The sequence below is a fragment of the Phocoena sinus genome, chromosome 14 (genome assembly GCF_008692025.1).
Source record: "Phocoena sinus isolate mPhoSin1 chromosome 14, mPhoSin1.pri, whole genome shotgun sequence".
Taxonomy (NCBI): Eukaryota; Metazoa; Chordata; class Mammalia; order Artiodactyla; family Phocoenidae; genus Phocoena; species Phocoena sinus.
In genome coordinates, this window is record NC_045776.1 from 48,613,809 (window position 1) to 48,630,966 (window position 17,158).

Sequence of the window (17,158 nt, forward strand, 5' to 3'; positions counted from 1 at the left end):
TTTCACATGTGAACTAAGCAGTTACATGTCAAATTCTTTATTATCTGACTAGAGTTTCTTAATTTACGCTTATTTATATCATATTAGTACGCTCAGTTTTCGGTGGAATTTTGTGTCCTCTGTGTTGGGTGCTGGAGGGATAGGGGTCTTTATGTCCTTGTGAAACAAGTGCAGATGGAGTCTCCAAGGCTCCCAGACTCCGACCAGCCTCTTAACTCTCTTGTTACTGTGGCCATACTGCCTTGTATTCTTTTCTTATACATTGTTTTGTTATGTTATAATTATCTTGGATTTAGGAAAAATGAAATAGTATTACTTGGAGGTATCATGGGGTTTTTAAGGACTGACTCTGTCACCAGTTTTCGGATATTTGGCAAGAAACTTCATCTTAGTTACATATATAAACAGACATATATACATAACACACACACATATATATAAACACACATGTATACATACATACACATATATTTTAATACAATTATATATATACATATGTGTAAACTATATAATTGAGTATACAAAATATATAATTTAATAAAATAATATAATTATATGTAATATATATTAATCGGTAAAAAAATAGCATCATAAAGACTTCCCCTAATGAAGTGTTTCATTAAGACATGATTGCACATTTACTCATATTAAGTGGCAAATTACTATGATTAATACTTTGCAGTGAGAAATAGCAAAGATATTTCAAAAATGTATGCCTTGATTTAACATAAATCATTAAGTCTGTTCTGAACATCAGTCAGTCCTGCATAAAAATATACATGCACACATAGCCCGTGCCATACTTTTGACTAGTACTGGTTCCCATAAATAAATTACCAGGACTGTTAACAAAAAAAAAAATGATAGAATGAACTGGTTTGAATTTTATTTTTATATTCATTCTAGGGAAGAGTAAATTGAACCAAAAGTGAGAAATAGAAAACAAAGGGAGAATAAGGTACCTGGAAAATCCATTAAATTGATAATCAGCATTATTTTCAGGATTGCCTCTTTCAAATTTTGCCTAATTAGGTAAATGAAAAAAAATAACTACATGAATAAGCATACTGATATTAATGATCTGTGTAGAAATACTTTGTTATGCCCTAATTAGAGTTATTTTAAGAACATACTTTTGTCCTTTGCAGTTTATAAGCATTACCTCATTTAAAATAGATGACTCCTCGGACTTCCCTGGCGGTCCAGTGGTTAAGACTTTGCCCTCCACTGTCCAGGGTGCGAGTTCGATCCCTGGTCGGGGAGCTAAGATCCCACATGCCTCACAGCCAAAACACCAAAACAGAAAACAAAAGTAATATTGTAACAAATTCAATAAAGACTTTAAAAATGGTCCACATCAAAAAAAATCGTTAAAAAAATAAAATAAATGACTCCTTATATCATTTGTGTTACTTGGGATCCAACATCACTTTTCAGTTTTAGTTTTACTATATAAAAGTTAATGATGTGAAAGTTAATGATTCTGTTGAAACACCATAGAAATTCTGTCCTGTGAGGACGCATTGGCAATTTGTCCTGTAGATCTCGACATATGCATAAAATCTCAAGATAGTGTAGCATCCTCCCAATTTTTAAATACCACCATAGCATATAACTTCCCCATAAAATGCATAAACACTGATTGAGGAGTAGGCAACACAAACTAGTTTGAGTTGCAGCTGCTGTGCGGTTGGCTAGGTACACTCACTAGCTTTTCTACTTCAGCCTGACAACTTGTGTGAGACAGTCTCTGCCTTAAAATAAAAAATGATTATTTGTCCCAGATCTTAATTCCTATCATATTTTAGACACATGAACATCAAAATCAAGAACACTGATGTCCACCGTATTATAATACCAAATGGATAATTGTAATATTTCCCCCCAATCTTTGTAACAGCCTTTTCTATATTAGCACACCGTATTTATCACTTTACTGCACAATGAACCCACAGGGGGTGCTAATTGGTCATTAATTAAATTTTAGCCTTTCAACACTTTTGTATTCTCCAGTGGCTTTATCTGCAGTGAAGTATACGGTGCGGCCTTTTTAAACTGCCAAAAATTCATGTCAGCTTTACTGCTGCCGTGGATATAATACAGGTGAAATTCAGCTCGAGTGAACACCATTTCAGGACTGTTATAATTCTTTGTGACCAAAAGTTCGCCAGCCTTGGACCAAAGCCTACACGTTGGAAAGTATTCAGTAGAGTTCAACATGACAAAACATTCTCATAGACCAGACTCCTCTTTGAAATACAGAATTTGATCTCTTTGTTTAAAAATTCTAGCGTGTAGGGCAATTCTTCGAAAAACCATTAACATGGTGGAATGATTTTTCTGAGGTCCATCATTCACTAATGAAGCCATTTTCAAACTCAGTTTTGTTAGTGGAAGAATCCCTTTTATGTTATGCTACCCCAGTGAAGAGGTTAATTTAAAATTACTAATGATTAACATGGTAGCACTGAGAAATTTGCTGAGTATATTTCAAAAGGTGTGGCTATATTTTCAAAGCTTAATAGGTATATTTCACACTAGAGCAAAGGATTTTGAAGCAAAGTAGAATTTGCCCTCGAGAAATTTCTAAACAGGTAAAATAGAGAGATATTGGGCTGGAGTCAGAACTATGGGATGTGGCTTCAAGATTTTGAATGCAAGCCATCCCATTGTGGGGATTTTATTCCACTAACGAATTAATCACAGCTTGCCAGTGTGTGCTGCTATTAAGGAATGAGCTCCTGCACATTGATTTTCAAGATAACTGCTATTAGCGTTCAGATTTTTTTTTTCTATTTTGGTTTATTTTTTAAATTTTTAAAAAATTTTTGGCCACATGGCTGGTGGGGTTTTAGTTCCCTGACCAGAGATTGAACCCGGGCCCTCAGCAGTGAAAGCACAGAGTCCTAACCACTGGACCGGCAGGGAACTCAATTCCTATTTCTTATTTTTAAACAAAAATGCCTTTTAAGTCCTCTAAAATTCTTAGAATTTCAATATGAAGAAAGCAACCACTAAATTATAGTTAATTTTTATTCCTCTGTAATGTTTTCACATTTATCAGTTATAACCTAACGGTAACTTTGACTTTTAGAGTAGTAGTAATAACTTAGTACATGTTTATATTGTAGCAGTTCAGAAACCTCTTTCATACAATGTCATGTTTGATTCTTATTATATCAACTATAGGGGAAGCTAGAATTTTTCTGATATTACAGACAAGGAGGCCAAAACTTTTTTTTTACTTTTTTTTTTTTTTTAGCGGTACGTGGGCCTCTCACTGTTGTGGCCTCTCCCGTTGCGGAGCACAGGCTCCGGACGCGCAGGCTCAGCGGCCATGGCTCACGGGCCCAGCCGCTCCGCGGCATGTGGGATGTTCCCGGACCCGGGCACGAACCCGTGTCCCCTGCATCGGCAGGCGGACTCTCAACCACTGCACCACCAGGGAAGCCCAGAGGCCAAGACTTTAAAAAAAAAAAAAAAAAAAAAAAAATATATATATATATATAGAGAGAGAGTTTTTTATATATATATATATAGAGAGAGTTTATATATATATATATAGAGAGAGAGAGAGAGTTTTTTATATATATATATATAAAATATATATATATATAGAGAGAGAGTAATTTATAGAGTTCATAAGCCAGTTATCAGACCTAAACACATAGTAGGTGTTTAATAAATGTTGGTTATATGGATGAATAAATGAAATAAGCAATGAAGAAGTACCTCAAATTCTTTGTGGTATGAGGTCATATATAAATACAAGACTTCTAAGTAACGAAAACACGCCTTTTAACTCAAAATAGTTGAGATAAAAAGAAAACAGACTTGGGAAATTCACCGTGATGATGGCTGTCATTATTAAAGGAGAGATAAATACATTAAATGATGTAGAACGCTCACAGCCACAGCACTGTAAACAGATGTGCAGCATATGATTGCCAATTACTGAACGCCAAGAGGTTGGTGCTTATCATTAGTTATATATATTTTTAAGTGAGCCAAAAGATGGAAACAGCAAAGCTGTGCTCACCCCCCCACGTAACTGGAAACCACTTTTCCTTCTGTCTGGCTTCAGAAACACGTCTCAGTTTCCGTGAGAGAGACGATGACTGTTCTTTAACTGGTTTCACGTCAGCTTTTTCCTCTGATTTGAGAGGTGGAGTTAAGTGTGAACTGCTTAAGAATGCACTGTTTTCTGTTTAATTTGGCGGCGGAAGATGGAATTCATTGAGCTCCGTCTGTTCAAATGAACTTTAAGCAACAGCAAGCGAAACATTTGTACTTCTCCGCACACGTAACAGAACTGTGTCTGGTGAAAGAGACAGCTTGGATATAAAGCCCAGGATTACCTAAGGAGGACAGCGCAGGGGTGATACCAACTTACCTCTTTGGCTCATCCAAAGCATTAAAGGATTGTTGGGGAAAGTGAGCCTCTTTTTTATTAGGGAGTATTGAAAGGAAAAAAAAATAACCTCTGAGCTCTGATATCTGGAATTCATCTTGACTGTGTTAAAAAATGAGTTCCTCCAACTGCAGCTCCCACAGCTGCTATCATTAATGAGTGACCACCCTTTTCCCTCCTAACCTAACTGTTAATGCATTTAATTGGTCCTTCCAGAACAGTTTGTAACATTACAGAATTTAGAAGCGTCTGTGAATTATAAGTAATTTTCAAGTTCACTTTTCTCTTTTGAACATCCATTAAAGAATATTCCTTTTCAAGTAGTTAAATAAGTTACATGACAAAGGAGTGAATTTAATGTGGGACTGTTGATTTTTTAAAAAAGTATGATAGCTATATTATTAAAGTTGCAGCCTTTCTAAAACTGTTGACACTTCTGTTGAGAATGAAAGGAAACAATTGTGTAATAATGCATAATGATTTATTTAGAATGACCATATCCTTCAGCAATTTAGATCATTGCTTTAAAATGTATTGTGCAATTTGGTGAGACGATTTTTAAATACGACGATGCAGAGTTGTTACTGTGATGGCTCCGGGTTAACATGACAAATATCCTTGTTACCTGTGTCTGTTAAACACACATTTCAAAATATTGTTCTCTCTTGATAGCACCTAACTTCTCTCAGCCTGTGTGCATACCTGTATATTTCCCTCAAGAGTCTCAGTTTAACTGTCTTAAGGTGTCTTAAGTTAATGAGTGGAAAAAGGACTATGAACTCTAGTATGAAAGTTCAGAACTGCTCCTAGAGCATGCTGGTGGAGAGAAAGAACCATTTTCAGCCAATGGAGGAAATAACCTGGAAATTTCCTTTGGTCTCATGCTTTCACCTACTGTCCTACGCTTAAAAAAATCATCTACTAAATGAAATTATTTTGATGTTAAATAATGCAGTGATTGTACTGCTAGTGTTTTGAGGGATAGGAGAGTTAATTTCCCAAGTCCACACTTGACTTTGGAATTACACAGCAAAATACTTGTTCCAAGGTTATCTGTCAGTAAGGGCCCAAGATTATATCATATGTATAATAATTTAATACTTGGACTTATGGTCCATTAACTTTTAGATATCACCAACAATTTATATTTTATTTTCTTGGTTGCTGAATATACAACTGTGAATGCTTAAGGCACTATTGGGGCCAGTCCCTAAAGCTGATATTCCAGTGGTTCAATTAAAGAAAAGAAAATGTTAAAATATGTTTATACTGTACACATTAAGAAGCTTACATGTGAAAATGTAAGTACATGCAACACATGTAAGTCTTTTTGTTTACATATGCAGCTTTTCCTTCAGCGATGATAGGTGCCCTAGAAATATTCACTAATCTTTGTAACACCCCAGAGGGTAAGTAGCAAGAATTATTATCTTCATACTGCAGGTGAAATACCTAGGTAGGGGCAGATTAAATGACTTGGCCAGGTCATTCTCTAAGTCAGTTATGAAGCTAGAAATAAAACTCCGGACTCCTGACTTTTAGTTCTCATTCTGAGTTATTGCTCTTCGAAAAGAGAGGTACAAGAGCTGTCAGTATTCGGGCTTCTTTTCCTCACTTGAAAAGTAACCAGTGATGTAAATCCTGTCCCTGTTAAAGAAATCTTGCTGTGTGGCACTTGCATACACATGATACTGAGTCCCCAAGGGCGGTTTAGTGAGTTCTCTGCCTTTACAATGAATGAGCTCAGGTAGCAAAAGGACATCAGTAAGCCAGCTTCTCGTGGGCCCAGCCCTACGAAGAACTAAATGTATTGGAAGTTTCCATAACTTCAGAGATTCGGATCACTTCTTTAACATGTACAGTGAGTCAATCCACTTTGTTACTTGACATTCTCCTTAATAATTTCAGGATTGCCCGTATTGTTGGAGTCAGCATTCTAAAATTAGGCTTGGTCCCTGCCCTCCAGAAGCGTGTACTTTACCCTAAGACTAAGACATGCTTTATGGTGCAAAAATAAAAGGCTTTAGCATCACCCCAAACCTTCCTGTGCATCTTCTCTTCCTCCTTCTTTGACCTTATTTTTTTATTGGCTACTTCAGTTGGATTTGAAAGCCAAAGAATGGCCAGACCCTCAGCATTTTTCTTCCACAATGACAGGCTGTAGACGGACATTATCAGCCCCCCATTTGGCAACCCAGCAGCCCTTCCCAGGGTGTGTTCGTCTGTCCATCCCCCAGTAGCCAGGGTAAAATCATAGCCAATCTTTGCTCTCTCCTCCAAGGTTGGTACATGAGGGGCGATGGCTCATGTCACAGAGGTACTTTGTGCTCTGGTGTCTTTTTTTTCCTGCACAATCCCTCCTTCTAGTATGACTTCACTTTTCTGTTAGTGAGCACTTTCCCCCATAAATATGACCGAACAGGTGTTGCTCTGCCGCTAACTGAGTTTCCAGCTGTCATCCTCCGACGTAGACCCAGCAAAATCTGTTGTTTCGTCCTTTCAGGCAGACTAGAGAACCATCAAGCCCGAGATGGAGGTCTTCCTTGCAGGATATGGCAGTTTTGTTGCCAGAAGATGGTCGGGAAAGCCTGGCTGGCTAACAAAGACAGGCCTTCAGCTGCTGGGTGTAGTTCCAGTTCTGCATCCCCTTTGGCAGGAGCACAGAGGCTGCTGCAGTGTGGCCAGCCAGCAAAATTAGGAAATAAGGACCTCTTTTATTTACTCAGGCTGCTGAATCATGGGCATTCCTGTCTGCTTGGAGAAAAGTCAGGCGGCTCTCCTTTCCACTGAAAGTCTCAGGAGTGTTCGAGACTTTCATCTCTGAGTGTTCACACACTTGTTTTAATGTGCTTTATGGAAATGGTGAAACTCAGCAAGTACAGTTGCTGTAGAAAAACATCTGCACTAACTATGCACACACATTTGCATCTTTAAATAGACTTTTAGGCCACGGAGCTGGTTTCCAGCAAAGTTTTTTTTGTTGTTGTTTTTTTCTTCTTCTTCCCGTTGTAAGAGCTATAGCTGAGAGTCAGCTAGTGTGAAGTGACTGATTCCAAAAAAATTAAAATTTAACATGGACACGTTAAGTACTTCACATTGAAATGCAGAAAACGTGCCATAACACAGAAACACACTTCTGTAAGAAGTAGCACTTAGTGAGTGTCAAAGGGTAAAAAAGTCCAAGTTGACTCAGTAACAGGAGTTGAAAGAATCCTTCACACTTTCTTCCAGATGAAAAAAAGAAATTGAAATTGTTTAAGTCTGTAGTAGCCATTTAAACATAGTTTGTGTTGTGAATGCCAAAAAGCTTAAGGTAATGGGGACGAGTAGCTTTCAAAGACTTGGGTAGACCTCGGAGAATGTTGGCAACACCACCACACCACAAAAGTCTGGGGAGATTCTGATACCCTTAGAGCATGGATCAACACCCCTGGGAGTCTTGTGAGTGAGTTCCTTGTGCATCCCAGGGAGAAAAGGCCCACTTACAACACTAGCAAATGAGCGTTTTACAATTTAGATTTTAAAACAGAAATCAGCCTTTCGTGAAACCTTTGCTTATTTTTCTAAAAGTAGCATTCCCTGCTCAAACTTTTTACTTCTGCTCAGTGGCCCTCAATCCCTCAGCCTAAGCCCTAATTAGGAAGCCGGTAGGTGATTTCCGTGTATCTCAGTTACAAAGACACATCATCTTTGATTATCACGTCCTCTTTTTCCTAAGACCAAGTAATAGGGACAGGAGAGAGAGTGAAGAGAAGATTTCTAGTTCCCTTGAATCTTGGTTTGAGTAAAAACTTGATCCTGACCCTCAGCTCACTTGACTATATTTGAGATTTATAAGCTTAGGAGAACAGGTATGTAAGAGGTATAGTCAGGCATGGCCCACAGACAAGAACCTGATTTAAGCATGGTGCCATGTTTGTAATGGTCTATTGCTCAATAATTCTTGGTGCATTTGTATAATGATACATCGTGCCTGGGCGTAATCTGCAATTTAATAATAAATTCACTTGCTGAATTTTCAGGCCCAGTAGTTCTGTTCTTTCAGTCTAGATGCATGACAAATTCTGATTCAGTGTTTTCCCCAACTGTACAAATGAGATGATGTGTTTGAAAATATTTTTAAGTGAAACAACAGGATGTAAGCCGAAACAAGGAATGTGTGAAAAGTGGTCGATTTTCTTCTTAGAATGCTGAGCAAATTTAATAGAGAGTAAACTTTTTAATTAGGGGAAATAGCTCAAGACTTTGGTTTGTTTTAGGGCTACCAGCCTTAGGTAGCTTATGTCTTTTAAGGGAAAAGCTAGACCATCATTGAAGTTTTTGTTTTTAATTTTCCAAAATTGTTTCTCTGTATGTTGGGTGATGAGTTTATCTGCATATATTCTTTATGTGTATTCACCCTTAAGTTGAAATCACACCCACAATTGTCAGACTCTTTCTTATGCTGGCAACATGTTAGGTTATAGACGTATATAAATGAGGATGCAAAATCATGTGGTTTTCAACTTGTATTGCGAAGCTCTGTTGCAGTGGGCAGGGATCCAGGAATGGTGTTTGGTTGTTTTCTCAGAGTTAGATGGTTGCCATCTGGCATTGATAGTGAGATGGTGTTGTCATCAGTTTCTAGATGCAGGAAAGGAATGATCCTCATCTGTTTCCTGTGGATAAGCAAGACGTTGATAATCTAGTAAAATCTTGTTACCTTAAAGAAAGCAGACGTGGAATTTGTTTACATAATGCTTGCCAGTTTCTACTTTTGTGTTAATAATGTAGCTTGCTAGTGAACTTTAGCTTTGAGGAATTTTAAAATGTATTTGATCATATTCTAGTTGCATCTTATTAGAATACCCCAATAATATTCTAATTGAACCTACTCTTCTAATAGAATCACTGTCTCCACCAGGCACACTCCATGGTCTTTACTTGTCTGCCTTTATGAAAAATCTGCCTCCTTTGGAGAGTGAAAAGCTTTTACAATGTCTTCCGATCCTGAATGATAGATTGTTTTGAAAAGCCAGAAAGAGGTTTTACAACCTACTTGAGAAGGTCTCATTTTCCACTTGAATATTAAGAAAGTGACAGAAGTGAGAGTGTACACTAGCTACAAACGTGGTTAAAAAACCGCCAAATATAAAGCAGGGTTACTTTATGGATAACTTGCTAAGATTATATCTGGCTTTCGGGCTTGTTTGTCTTCTCTTTGTTACCCATAAATCTTTCAGCATTTAGCATAATCATTTATCACTTTTCCTGTTTCCAGTTTTTCACAAGTTGCTTTGTCTCTGCTCACCTCAAAGTGCAGGTCCTGTTTGGCTAAGGAAGTTCATGCTGCTGAAGCTTTTGCAAAAGGAAGAAATGGTGGGCCACCTCTTGAACTTTCCAAACAAAATACACTATTACAATCTGGCCCTTGTGAAACTCATTTTTTTCTTGATCCTGGCTGATCCTAGCTACATGTAATATCCAGCAGTACCCTTCTAACATCTAATAATCCATTTTCTGGCCTATGCTATTCGAATCTTACAGTTATTGAAGAAGTCCTGGTTGTCTTTTATTACACAAGACATAATTATTATTGTGTCTTCTGTCTTCTTTCATGTGCTTACTTTTTAATATTGTTTTGCTGCATGCAATAAGGTCTGTATCAATAAGAACCCCATAAAAGATTCTGGTCTTCAGAATTGCCTTTTTATATAAAAACAAGCAAAATTCAGAGGGAATATTTTATTAAATATTAGACGTCTGGGTTGACTGCATTAATTTTAAATCATTCCTGTAATATTTCCTCTTTTCATTTGGTCCTTCAGATGCTCACATAATATGCAAATCATTTTAGAATGAACACAAAAGAAACATTAAATATATTAAAATCTGCATTTTAATAAAATTGTCAATGCATAATACATACCTTGCTTCTAAAGAAGAATGATAAAAAGTAATAAAAGGGTAATTTAGGCACAGAACTATTTAATATCTTTTTATATTTTACAATCCAGTGAAAAGTAAATGCAGAATAAAAGCTTGGGGCTCAGATTTGAAAGTGTTCCACTCAAATATTCTCTCCTTTTTTTTTTCTCCCTGAAAGGTTCTTGTTGGTCCCACCCTGTGTACAGTACACTCACAGTGGTACAGTAAACTCACTCTTGAACTCTCAACACGGAAAATGAAACGTTCCGATGCTTTTTGTTGCAGATGGAGTGGATGTGGAAGATGACCCCACTTGCTCCTGGCCAGCTTCCTCACCTTCGAGCAAGGACCAGACTTCCCCCAGCCACGGAGAAGGTTGCGATTTTGGAGAGGAAGAAGGTGGCCCTGGACTCCCTTATCCATGCCAATTCTGTGACAAGTCGTTCAGCCGTCTCAGCTACCTAAAGCACCATGAGCAGAGTCACAGCGACAAGCTGCCTTTCAAATGCACTTACTGCAGTAGGCTGTTCAAACACAAGCGGAGCCGAGATCGCCACATCAAACTCCACACTGGGGACAAGAAGTACCACTGCAGCGAATGCGATGCCGCGTTCTCCAGAAGTGATCACCTCAAGATCCACTTAAAGACTCACACGTCCAACAAGCCATATAAATGTGCCATTTGTCGCCGTGGGTTCCTGTCCTCTAGTTCCTTACACGGACACATGCAGGTTCACGAAAGGAACAAGGACGGCTCCCAGTCCGGTTCCAGGATGGAGGACTGGAAGATGAAGGACACTCAGAAGTGCAGTCAGTGCGAGGAAGGCTTTGACTTCCCGGAAGACCTCCAGAAGCACATTGCAGAGTGCCACCCCGAGTGCTCCCCGAACGAGGACCGGGCGGCCCTCCAGTGTGTCTACTGCCACGAGCTCTTTGTGGAGGAGACCTCCCTGATGAACCACATGGAGCAGATGCACGGCGGGGAGAAGAAGAACTCCTGCACCATCTGCTCCGAGAGCTTCCACACCGTCGAGGAACTGTACAGCCACATGGATAGTCACCAGCAACCGGAGTCATGCAACCACAGCAACAGCCCTTCCCTGGTCACGGTGGGCTACACCTCCGTGTCCAGCACGACTCCGGACTCTAACCTCTCAGTGGACAGCTCGACCATGGTGGAAGCCGCCCCGCCAATCCCCAAGAGTCGAGGGAGGAAGCGGGCCTCTCAGCAAACCCCGGACATGACCGTCCCCTCGAGTAAACAGGCAAAAGTCACCTACAGCTGTATTTACTGCAACAAGCAGTTGTTTTCGAGTCTGGCGGTTCTGCAGATTCACCTGAAAACTATGCATTTAGATAAGCCAGAGCAGGCCCACATTTGTCAGTATTGCTTGGAGGTATTGCCCTCCCTCTATAACCTCAATGAACATCTTAAGCAAGTGCACGAAGCTCAGGACCCAGGTCTGATCGTTTCTGCCATGCCTGCCATAGTCTACCAGTGCAACTTCTGCTCCGAAGTTGTCAATGACCTCAACACCCTTCAAGAACACATCCGATGTTCTCACGGATTTGCCAACCCTGCGGCTAAGGACAGCAACGCTTTTTTCTGTCCCCATTGCTACATGGGGTTCCTCACTGACTCTTCCCTCGAAGAGCATATAAGGCAGGTCCACTGCGACCTCAGTGGCTCCCGATTTGGGTCTCCGGTGCTCGGGACTCCAAAAGAACCAGTCGTAGAAGTCTATTCTTGTTCCTATTGTACGAATTCTCCAATATTCAACAGCGTTCTTAAACTGAACAAGCACATCAAAGAGAATCATAAAAACATTCCCTTGGCCCTGAATTATATTCACAACGGGAAGAAATCCAGGGCCTTGAGCCCCCTCTCTCCTGTGGCCATAGAGCAGACATCTCTTAAGATGATGCAGGCGGTCGGAGGTGCGCCTGCGCGGCCGGCAGGAGAGTATATCTGTAATCAGTGTGGTGCTAAGTACACGTCCCTGGATGGCTTTCAGACTCACCTGAAAACTCATCTCGACACCGTGCTACCGAAACTGACCTGTCCTCAGTGCAACAAGGAGTTCCCCAACCAAGAATCCCTGCTGAAGCACGTCACCATTCATTTTATGATCACCTCCACGTACTACATCTGCGAGAGTTGTGACAAGCAGTTCACGTCAGTGGACGACCTTCAGAAACACCTGCTGGACATGCACACCTTCGTCTTCTTCCGCTGCACCCTCTGTCAAGAAGTTTTCGACTCGAAGGTCTCCATTCAGCTCCACTTGGCCGTGAAGCACAGTAATGAGAAGAAAGTCTACCGCTGCACGTCCTGCAACTGGGACTTCCGCAACGAGACAGACCTGCAGCTGCACGTGAAACACAACCACCTGGAAAACCAGGGCAAAGTGCACAAGTGCATCTTCTGCGGCGAGTCCTTCGGCACCGAGGTGGAGCTGCAGTGCCACATCACCACCCACAGCAAGAAGTACAACTGCAAGTTCTGCAGCAAAGCCTTCCACGCCATCATCCTGCTGGAGAAGCACCTGCGGGAGAAGCACTGCGTGTTTGACGCCAAGACGCCTAACTGCGGCGCCAACGGGGCCTCGGAGCAGGCGCAGAAAGAGGAGGTGGAGCTGCAGACCCTGCTGACCAACAGCCAGGAGTCCCACAACAGCCACGACGGGAGCGAGGAGGACGTGGACACCTCGGAGCCCATGTACGGCTGTGACATCTGCGGGGCGGCCTACACCATGGAGACCCTGCTGCAGAACCACCAGCTGCGGGACCACAACATCCGGCCCGGGGAGAGCGCCATCGTGAAGAAGAAAGCCGAGCTCATCAAAGGCAACTACAAGTGCAACGTGTGCTCTCGAACCTTCTTCTCGGAAAACGGCCTCCGGGAACACATGCAGACCCACCTGGGCCCCGTCAAACACTACATGTGCCCCATCTGTGGGGAGCGCTTCCCCTCCCTCTTGACTCTGACCGAACACAAAGTCACGCACAGTAAGAGCCTCGATACCGGAAACTGCCGCATCTGCAAGCTGCCGCTGCAGAGCGAAGAGGAGTTTCTAGAGCATTGCCAAATGCACCCCGACCTGAGGAATTCCCTGACGGGATTTCGCTGTGTGGTCTGCATGCAGACGGTGACCTCCACCTTAGAACTCAAAATCCACGGGACGTTCCACATGCAAAAGACGGGCAACGGGTCTGCGGTCCAGACCACAGGGCGTGGCCAGCATGTCCCCAAACTGTACAAGTGCGCGTCCTGCCTCAAGGAATTCCGTTCCAAGCAAGATCTGGTGAAACTTGACATCAACGGCCTGCCATATGGTCTGTGTGCCGGCTGCGTGAATCTCAGTAAGAGCGGGAGCCCGGGCATCAGCATCCCTCCCGGCACGAGTAGACCAGGCCTGGGCCAGAATGAGAACCTGAGTGCCATGGAGGGTAAGGGCAAGTCCGGGGCGCTGAAGACGCGCTGTTCCAGCTGCAACGTTAAGTTTGAGTCTGAAAGTGAACTCCAGAACCACATCCAAACGGTCCACCGAGAGCTGGTGGCAGACGGCAACAGCACGCAGTTGAAAACGCCGCAAGTATCGCCCATGCCCAGAATCAGCCCCTCCCAGTCGGATGAGGTAAACTCGCCTTTTTAATGTTTGCTCTTTAACCTCCTCGAGAATCTCTCTCCACTTTACGTTTACACTTCGCTCAGCTTTAATTATTGTCAGGTGCCGAGAGATGCTTGGATCAAAATGCAGTGGTGGTTTTTTCCCCATAGCCATTAGCTAGCAATTACTTGCTTCTCGATAAGCAGCATTTTGGCTTGAATGGTGCAAAATAGGACTAATTCCAGACTCCCTGGGATATTGTCTTCTCTATGACTGAAGAGACCTGCACTCATGCCAGCACTACCTGAGATCTGGAATCTCAGCGTAGCTTCACTGTGAGTTGAAATCCCCAGCTATGACTTGTGTGTATGGCAGAGAGATAATGACATAAAAGTAAAGTGCTATGAGCCAACACTCTGGCTTAGAGTAAATTTAAAAGAATATATATATTTGTGGATAACAAATTGGGTAGGGCTGGCTTTTTAATACCGTGTTGTCAACACTCACTGTTTCTCTTTGTCTTCTGGGTAGTGAGGAAGATGTTTCTCACAACAGGATTTTTTCAAAGCCCCTACATTTATTAAGCGCCACACGGTCAACATGCGTTTTAAAGGCACTCTCCCCAAGTCTTCGCTCTCTGGGTTTGGGTTTCAAAGTGAAAATGTTTTGGTTTTTTTTTCTTAGTTGAAGAGTCATTTCGTGTCTTTTTTCGCAGAATGAGTCTGAAAAACAAGTTCATTTACAGTGAAATAGTTTTGTAAGTCATCATTCCTTGAAGCTGAGCAGAGGATGGCTCATTTTATTATAATTTCTTTATGCTTTATCACCTGGTGTCTAATAGCTCTCTCCCCTTCCCTACCTGCCCCTATCTGGAGATCCATCCAAATGAAAACCCCAGGGAGACCTATCTCCCTTCAGTCTGGGGTCACTGCCTTTTCCTTATCTTGTCTCTGCACTCACACCCTCTCCAAGGTCCCCCTGCATCTCCCTGCAGATAGCCATCACTCAGCTAGTAGGGGAAGGCTGAGAAGACGAACGCAGAGCCCATCCTCCTGAAATGTGCATCTGTGTGACAGGCAAACTCCCAAACTTTGAAGCTGCCTTCCCTTCTCTCCTCCTCAAGTAAATCCGCACCTTTCTCTCATCTAAATAAACAAAATCCTTTCAAACTGGAAGAACCTGGTTTTGATAATGGTTCATGACTCATGTGTTGGATCAGATCGCTTCTTTTGAAACAAATATTTCTAGTTGTAATCATATGAAATGAATGACTTCTTCCAACTTTTTATCTCAAAAATGTTTAGACTTATAGAAAAGTTAAAGGAATAACACAGTGAACATATGTATGTGTCCGTGTATCCATGTCACAAGTTTATCGGTTATGAACATTTTGTTACATTTTTCTCTCTCTTTGCAACCTTTTTAATTAACCTGAGCTACATGAAAGTAAGTTGTAGATAACGTTATCTCCGAAGAAAAAGGGCATTTTCCTATTTAACCACAATATCATTAGCTCAGACAGTTATTGAAATCAGCTAAAGAAATTAAAGAAATCCATACTATCATCTATAAATCTATATTCGCATTTCCCCAAATCTCCCCCAAATGTTTTATTTTTAAATGCTTTTGAACAAGAATTCTTGAAAAGTTTATGCAGAAAATTATTCCTCTCTTTTGTCTTGTTATGCTTAACATAGATAGAAGAGTTTTTGTATTCAGGTTTAATTTAAATAGTATATAAAAGGTGTTTAAAATGAATCTCTGTATGTGTGTGTGTGTTTGTGACTGTGGTGGTATGTGTGCATTTAAAACCAAGCAAAATCTAGCTTTTGTGTCTTGGTAGATTTATGGAGAGGCAAATGCCTGTTTCTTCTTATCTGTTCATGGTTTAGATTTTCTGATATTTCTAAATTGCTCTATATTATAATACCATTTGAGGTGAAATATTTTAAAAGTGAAGGAGGACATATGGATAGTCTTTATCTGTTAATTTGGTTAGAGTTGATTAGGAAAAAGTTTATCTTTAAGGGATGGTCAGGTCTTCAATTATACCTAAAATCTTAATGATAATTTATAAAGCTTAACTATATGCTTCACTTACATAAAATAATATATAAAGTACTTTTTAATTTTAATTCTTACAATAGTGTTTTTTAAGCACCTGCTACTGAGGGTGAAAAATGACTCCATGCAAAAGACAACCTCCTTATTAAATCTGATTAGTAACTTGTAGCAGTGTCCTTAATTGACCAGATATTAAGATTCACTTGTACATTTTTTCCTTGTGCCTTAACAGTACACTAATCTATTCAACATTTTCACCATTGTTACTGTTTTTTCTTTATTATACTCTTTGTCATAAAATTTTATGTGCCCACTTCCTTTCTGATACTCTGTACCATAAAAAATGTAAAGTAGACCATACTATTTGGACTTGACATAGAAAATTATCTAAACATATGTAAAGTTTTACGAAAAGGAGCCTAAAAAGATTGCATCGGCAAGAAAAAGGCATATAATAAATATTAATTTGTTCCCATTTTTTGTTAGCCAAGTTAAGCTTCTATGACCTCTCATTGTGAGTATTGTGTAAATTTTTCACCAGTGGCAGTAAAGGCGAAGTTATTACATAAGACTTTGCCAAAAGACAGGCATGCCATGTGGAACTAAACTTTATCACAAAAAAGAAGTATCACATGTATGTCCATTGACTTAGATGTCCTAGGTAGGATCTGAAAGACTTAGCAATGTAGGTGGTATTTTCATCTCTTCTTCTTGCTGAGGATTGAGGCTTCAGAAGAGAAAAGAAGAGAATAAAACCTGAGTACCTAGATGTTGTCAAGAACCAGATTAGATTTTTCTGGGCTATGACTTACAGTCACATAAGGGTATTGATAGATGCTGGAATGCATCTTTCAAAGACTGAAAAGAATGTTACTCGGTCGAGACTAGAGTACCTATTTAAAAGGGATTTAGATATAATCTAGGGAAGGATAAGTACTATATAAACCCATATAATCCAAGAAATAGATGAAAGCCTAGGCATATGACAATTAAAGAAGAATAATATTAGGTAGCTGTCATATAATGGAGAAATTTGGAATTGAAGACAGAAGATCTGAATTTGAACTCCCATTTCTTCTGCATGCTGATTTCTGAATTTGTGAACAATGTTCTCTTTGTACCAAAATTCTATAATTATTAATCTAAGTTTGCCATGGAGACTTTG

General features: G+C 40.4%; 1 protein-coding gene across 1 annotated transcript in view; it reads left to right on the plus strand.

The window, feature by feature from the left end:
- Positions 1–17,158, plus strand: part of ZNF521 (zinc finger protein 521) — a 282,650-nt gene that overhangs the window by 106,894 nt on the left and 158,598 nt on the right. Inside the window, exon 3 of the mRNA XM_032653879.1 lies at positions 10,604–13,956. Coding sequence (XP_032509770.1) covers positions 10,604–13,956 — 3,353 coding nt within the window. The remainder of the gene's footprint in view (positions 1–10,603; positions 13,957–17,158) is intronic.